The sequence below is a fragment of the Dryobates pubescens genome, chromosome 9 (assembly GCF_014839835.1).
Source record: "Dryobates pubescens isolate bDryPub1 chromosome 9, bDryPub1.pri, whole genome shotgun sequence".
Lineage (NCBI taxonomy): Eukaryota > Metazoa > Chordata > Aves > Piciformes > Picidae > Dryobates > Dryobates pubescens.
Genome location: NC_071620.1, coordinates 7,148,763 through 7,155,534, shown reverse-complemented (window position 1 = coordinate 7,155,534; position 6,772 = coordinate 7,148,763). Strand labels below are relative to the sequence as shown.

General features: G+C 45.8%; 1 protein-coding gene across 1 annotated transcript; it reads right to left on the bottom strand.

Annotated features, from left to right (window-relative positions):
- Positions 1 to 531: 531 nt before the first annotated feature.
- IRX1 (iroquois homeobox 1) lies at positions 532 to 5,571 on the bottom strand. Its single transcript, XM_054164229.1, has 4 exons — positions 5,241 to 5,571; positions 1,643 to 2,648; positions 1,026 to 1,098; positions 532 to 633 (listed from the first exon to the last, which is right to left on the bottom strand). The coding sequence occupies exons 1-4, from the start codon at positions 5,502 to 5,504 to the stop codon at positions 576 to 578; spliced, it is 1,401 nt and encodes a 466-aa protein (XP_054020204.1). The 5' UTR covers positions 5,505 to 5,571; the 3' UTR covers positions 532 to 575.
- Between the last annotated feature and the right edge of the window lie 1,201 nt (positions 5,572 to 6,772).

The window sequence follows — 6,772 nt, the reverse complement described above, 5'->3', positions numbered from 1 at the left end:
GCTTGTAGCTAAAAGAGCCTTTAAAAGCTTGGATTTGGTATTTTGAGTTACCCAAAGACAAAAAAAGGCTCGACCTTTCAGATAGCAAATTATAAATGTTTGAATAGATCTGTAAAATGTGTATACAATTATACGATCTGCAGCAACAGAATACATACCTGAAGAGAGCTCATAGTTTCATTTAGTTTATTAGACAAAAATATATGATTTAAACAAGTTTTGCTGACGCGCTATTTACAATCTGAAATCACTCTATATACAGGGGGAAAAAAAAACCAACCAACCAACCAAACAAAAAAAACCCAAACACAAACACATGGGAAACATTTACCAAACAAATAATCCAGGAATGGATAGAATAACACGATCTGAAATGGTACAATGAAGAAGGGGATCCATCTACAGATTTGTGTAATCGCTTTTACGGGTTTGCACCACCTTATTGCAAAAAGAGATTGATGGGAGTTGTTTATATCGTTTCCTCTCTTTTTTTTTTTTTCCTCTTTTTTTTTTTTCTTCCTTTTTCTCTGGCCTTAATACCAGTCTCTGTAATATTTTGTCACCAAACCATTTAATCAAGCGGAAGGGAGAGCTGTTAAAATTCTCGGTGTTCCCTCTTGCTGAGCCAAAGAACTGCAGGGGGTAAGAGAGGAAGGGGAGGAAAAAAAGAAAAAAAAAAAAAAGACGTAAGAATCTTTCAGGAAAAAAATCTTTTCCTATACTTTTCTATAACTGTTTGTTACTATAGCATCCTAGCATTACTTAATTGCAGAGAAATATTTGTCACTGGTTTCATTAACGCTGGATCTTGAAGGTCCAAGTTTCAGAAAAGTTATAGGCTGGCTGGTTATATACAATTACATTTTAGCCCAGCTTTGAAATGATTACACAAACTTTTGTGTTGTTTTTGTTGTCTGTACCTATTATTATGGTGATTATTAGGCGCTATAATTAGTCTTTATTATTCAAATGCTCTGCTTCACATAAGTGACATTCCTGCAGTGAAAACAAACAAACAAACTCACTTGTCACGGACAGGCTGGAAGGGCGATTTTAGCTGCTGAGGTGGGGATTCAGTTCTTGGTACGTTTTCTCTTTCTAGGAGACAGAAGGAGTAAAAAATAAAAATACAAAATTTTTAAAATATATATAAATCAGGAGAACCATTTTAGAATAGAACATCAAAAATCTGGACAGTGTGCAAAGAACACACCTTGCTCAGACGTGTGTAGGTGTGCCTCTGTGTGTGCAGCACTGTTCCCTACTTCCAATATTTAAGGAGTGCTCAATCTTTTCTTGCCACATTTTTGACTGTCATTTAAATTACCAGGAGATGAGGGCCAGGAAAGAAGGAAGGAAACCAAAACGCAAAAAAAAAAAAATGGGTTTAGAAGAGCTATTCCTGCATTCTCATCTTATTTGATGGGCGTAGGGGTAGAAGTCCACATGAAATGTGCTTAATGTATGCAAACATGGTCCAGAAGGGGAGGGGAAAAAAAATCAGCACTAGGGTAAACTGCCTGTAACTCCGTTAAAAGCAATCAGTTACACTAGGGCTGAATCTGACATCATCACTCAAGGAGAAGTTCATGTTTATGCGTTGGGCATGGAGGGAGAGATGGATGCCTGACGCATTCATTACCTATGTGTTTGGGACTGGTCCTCTCTGAAGGCTTTTCACTGCTTAGGGCTCCCAGGGCCGCTGTTAAAACAGAAGGTTGCTGCTGGGCCTGGAGGTGGTGATTGTGATGAGCAGCGTGGTGGTGATTTACTCCCAAAAAGGACCTCACATTTAGCAGGGAACTCTGAGTGAGGAAAGCCCCATTTGTCCAGTTGTGAAATTTACCAATCTGGCATGTGTAGAGTCCATGGCTAGGGAGAAAGGCAGGGTGCTGGATTTGTGAAGTGTGGTTCACCTGGGGAGGAGGGGGTGGAGGGGGAGAAGATTTCAGGGCACCATCGGGACTAGTTGCTGTCTCTGCCAAAGACCAAATCTTGGGTTTGCTGTGAGATGGCATCTGTAAATTGTTCTGTCCCCCGGGACTGATAATTCGCGTGCTGTTGTCAGAGACCTCCTTCACCATGGCCAGCGCGTCTTTGGGTTTCAGCCCTTCAGAACCTGACAGTGCCAAATCCTTTTCCTTTTCCAAGTGTTCCTCTTCGCTGCTTTGTCTCAAAAGCTTCTCTTCCTCTTCCTCGTTGCTCTGCTCCCCATCATTCTCATCAATTTTGTCTATGTCTATGCTCTCCAGGTCGATTTCTTCATCGTCTTCATTCTTCTCGGGATCCCCCTCATTGTCACTCCCGAAGAGGTTTGCATCTTCTTGGTCCTTACTCCTGGAACCCCAGGTCACCTTGTTCTCTTTTTTGAGCCGCCGGCGGGCGTTGGCGAACCAGGTGGAGACCTGAGTGAGAGTCATCTTGGTGATGATGGCCAACATGATCTTCTCGCCCTTAGTTGGGTAGGGGTTCTTGCGGTGCTCGTTGAGCCAGGCCTTGAGAGTGCTGGTGCTCTCCCGCGTGGCGTTTTTGGGCCGCCCCGGGTCCCCGTACTGGAATTGTCCGTAGGGATAATAGCCGGGGGCAGTGTGGGCAGCAAAGGTAGCAGGGTGGACACCCGGATTATCTTTCAGTTCGTACTGGGAGCCCTGAAACACATTCAGACAAGCGGAGAGGAAAAAGCACATCAATTATCTCGTTAGCGTCTCTAACAGACCTGAATAGGCTACTCCGGGAGCCGGAACACGCCTTTGAGCGGTGCAAAGGGTCTTCACGGGCAAATTCGTCCCTCCCCGCTCCAGGCTCTTCACATTCAGATCAGACAGGGGTATTCCCAAATGATCCCCACTTCTTGCAGGGAAAGGAAAAGAGAGGGGGGCTAAGCTGGGCTCTGTCAGGCATTATGCGTATTTTCTCCGCAAACCAAACCAAATCAAACAACCGGGATGCAGTAACTCCGCATTCGCCTCGGCGAGACAACTTATTGTACGCTCGAAATTGTCAGGCAGAGAAAGCAGGTACTACATCACAGTTACAAACTGATGCCTGCGCACAACGTAGCACTTATATCTGCAAAATATCCATGAGGATATTACAAATGCATGCAGAGTATTCTTCCTTGGCCCCGGATCTGCCTGTAAATTAGTTGGCTTGAGACGAGACTGGGCAGATGAATGCACAACTTCACTCCGAAAACATAATGTAAGAGATTTTCCAAGCACAAGCCAACCCTCCCCCCGCCCGAAATAATACACTAAGATTCTAGTGTAAAACATTAACTTCTGTTAGAAGAGGCTTTAAACTCTGGAATGAGAAGTGATCCACACATTGTAGAATACGGGTATGCAGTGACTTTATCCCGTAAGTTTTACTTTGATCTGGGCAAACACAAATTGTTTACAAGCGTTTAGAGACGGTGATTTATTTACAATCAATATTCTTTTTATCATCAGTAGTAAAACACAGCAAGTCAAATTATCCCATCAGGTGTTTTGGTATATAACATTTTATCTTTCTAGCAGCCTCATTAGGCCTCATTATTACTGCAAATTGTCCAGGTATTAACTTCATATTTTAGCTCTTAATTTACAAATTCTCGGGATTTATAGAATTTATTTGAAAATACCACCATCATGGTAAATCACTGCAGTAAAATATCAGGATACTTTGAGAGAACAGGGATTTGTTTCTAAATAGCTAACATTGCTCTACTACAATCTCTCTCTCTCTCTTTTTTTTTTCCCTAGTTCAGAAATATACTTTTTGATGTTACTCATACGAAATATGTGTTAGACTTAAAAACGAACCTCTCAAAAAATGCCTGCGAAGAAACTAATCTAACTTTGCCAAACACTTAAGAGGGAACACGTACTTTAATTTCAGGGACAAACATTATGCACAAAGAGGAGTCGATGTAATTTTTGTGATGTGTTACAGAGCATGCTTTCCTCACTCCCTTTATTCTGCTGTCGTTTGTTATTGTTGCTGAAATGATATTTTTCGTGTAATTTCTGCTGGGATTTATTTTGAAGAAGCAACTTGTAAATCACTCATGGCTTCTGTACCAACTTCCACTGCATTTCCAAAATCAAGGTTGAAAAAAAAAAGTAGGAAACGTGTGCTGTTAACAGTGCCTTCGTAGGTAATGGTATCAGCAGAAGATTATCTGCTTTCAATTTCTTACCCTTGTTCAGCAGCCTATCTACCTACTTGCCTCCATGGATGCATTAAAAAGCCTCACAAGTTATGTTTTGCATGCACCCAGCTATAAATATCCACACTTCTGTGTTTCAGAGAGGTCACAAAAGAGGGGACATTTAGAAATTAAGTGGACCCTACGTGTACTGGGTCGAGAAATTTGGAAACACAAGCAACCAAAACGTTTCAGCAACACCAGAGTAAACAGTTAGTTAAAAATAGATATTTCACTTACTAGATACTCCATTTTAAAGGAAATTAAAAAAAAATAAAAGAAAGAAAGAAAGAAAGAAAGAAAAGGAAAAAGAAAGTCTGAGGACAATCTGGGTGGCGGCAATTTGTTTCAGAGTTAACGCCAGTATGCCTTTCTGCTCCGGTGCATATAATGGGATGTAAATGCCCTTCTTCTCTTGATGCAAATCAGATCTATGATATTCGTCACAATCAGAGTATGAAAAGTTCAGGGAACAGAACGGGCCATTTTTAAGACTTAAGGAAAATGGGAAATAAACGTGTGTACCAGCTACCGAGACTGCACTTTGGCCTTTCTGATGGACTGTCTATAGCTCGGCTGCAGAGAAAGGACCGGGCGGGAAGAGGGGCACCCTGGAAAGCCAGTTGAAACAACAGGACCGCCAGTATCACCCATCAGCAGCAACACCAATAACAACAAGGGGAGGGAAAAAAAAGCCCGAGTTGCTGGCGAAAGCCGAGAGCGCTGAGGCAGGAGCCTTGCTCAACCCTCTCAAAGTCAAGACATAAAACTAGGAAGAGTTTTGCTCTGCGGGAGCGACGGAGTGAATGGGGGGCTGCGCCTGCAGCCGAAACCCCCCGCCCCCCGGCCTCTCTCTCCTGGCCGACCCTCCGACACACACGTTGCCCTCTCCTCCCTGGACCCTGTTCGGGGCGGCAGCCGCCGCCGTTTCGTCGCCCCTCGCGCTCGGCTTCGCTGCCTCCTCCCGCCCTTGCCCCCGCTACGCCCTGTCTGCGCTCCGCGGGCCCGAGAATGGGGGTGTGCGGGAGGCAGCGCCGCGTTCACTCACCATTTGGGAGAAGAGGCCGAGGTCGGCGGTGTAGGGCAGGAAGGCGCTGTAGTTGGGGGCGCTGTAGGGGCTGGCGTACATGCCCAGCACTGAGGTGACAGCGGCCGAGCCGCTGCCCAGGTCCGCGCCCGTCGGCCGGCCCGAGGCGGCAGCGGCGGCGGCGGCAGCTGCGGCAGCTGCGGCCAGCACCCCGGGCCGGTCGCTCCCGTACACCGCCTGGCTGGCGCTGAGATACTGCGGGTAGCCCAGCTGGGGGAAGGACATCTCCGGGGCACGGGCACAGCGGCGGCGGCACTGGCGGCGGCGGCAGAAGCGGCAGAAATATAAAAAAGAAGGTGTGTGGGGGGAGGAATTAAAAAAAAAAAAAAAAAAAAAAGGAGGAGGAGGGAGCCTGAGCAGCCGGGGAGGGGAGCGGAACAAACCCGGGCTTCTCTGGACCTCTCTCTCTCTCTTTTCTTTTCCTCCCCCCCCTCTGTCTTTACTGGAGTCAGGCAGGGCGAGAGAATAGAAATCGAGCCAACAATTTTCTTTTTTCGTTCTGATTTCTTTCTGTCAGAGATATATTGCAACCTAGGTGTAGAGAAGGAGTGTGGAAGGATTCAGTGGGGTGTCTTTCCTCAAATCTCGGCTCTTCTGTGCTCCTAAATCCCTTAGATGTGATCTGATCAACAATTGAGCTCCAACTGATGTGTCTGCCCTTAGGTCCTAGGCTGATCTTTCAGATACAATTTGAAGTTGATGTTTTGATTGGCACCCACTTGAGCTGCAAGCACCGCCCCACGCTCCCCCTCGCCCCCCTTGGCGCAGCACGTGGTGCACAGCTCGGCCTGGGCCACTTTCCTCGGTGCCTGCGTGTGCGTGTGTGTGTGTGTGCGTGTGTCCGCGCAGCTGCTCTGCTCTGCTGTGTGTGTATTTAATGTTTAGCAATGGGCTCCTTTCAGAAAAGCCCCCACTGCTGTATGACAACCTGTCTACACGATTTTACAGCTGTCCAACATTGGGGTTTTGCTGTTTCGCTGCCTCAGTGTGTCCCCTTTTAACAAAAACAACTGTGTTGCTGTTTTTTTTCCACCTTTAACATTGAGTCCCCCTTGTCGTCGTTGGACTCGGGAACAAACGAGAGTGGCCATGAGAGGAAGAGGGGGCTTTGCAGCCAGGCTACTTATAACAACTTACCACTGAAAAAAACACCCAACATATAAATAAATGTTGTCTATAAACCCACAAACGCCACACACACAACTTTCCTCAAAGTCAAAAGCTTTGTAGCAGTTCTTCCAGGAGGAATATTTAGGTTATTTAGGTTATTTAAAAAAAAAAACCAACACCAAATACAGACCCACAGCGATCCCCCCGCCCTTTTTCTTACTCGTGCCCTGCCGAAGGATTGACACGCAGGGACAATTATCAGAGGCATTGCGACAGTTCTTGGAATATTAGCAATAAATAATCCCTCAAATCAACAGTGACGACATGTATGCCGGGGGGCACAGAAGACCCCCAGCCCTCTCCTCCGAGATTGGGGGAAGGCT

What these genes read in the sequence shown, in the direction of transcription:
- IRX1 (XM_054164229.1), bottom strand. Translation starts at nt 5,504, where the DNA reads ATGTCCTTCCCCCAGCTGGGCTACCCGCAGTATCTCAGCGCCAGCCAG. An exon ending in GACCAGTCCCAAACACATAG is followed by an intron (nt 1,099 to 1,642) that starts GTAATGAATGCG and finishes TCTGTCTCCTAG; the next exon opens with AAAGAGAAAACGTACCAAGA. An exon ending in TTCCAGCCTGTCCGTGACAA is followed by an intron (nt 634 to 1,025) that starts GTGAGTTTGTTT and finishes TACCCCCTGCAG; the next exon opens with TTCTTTGGCTCAGCAAGAGG.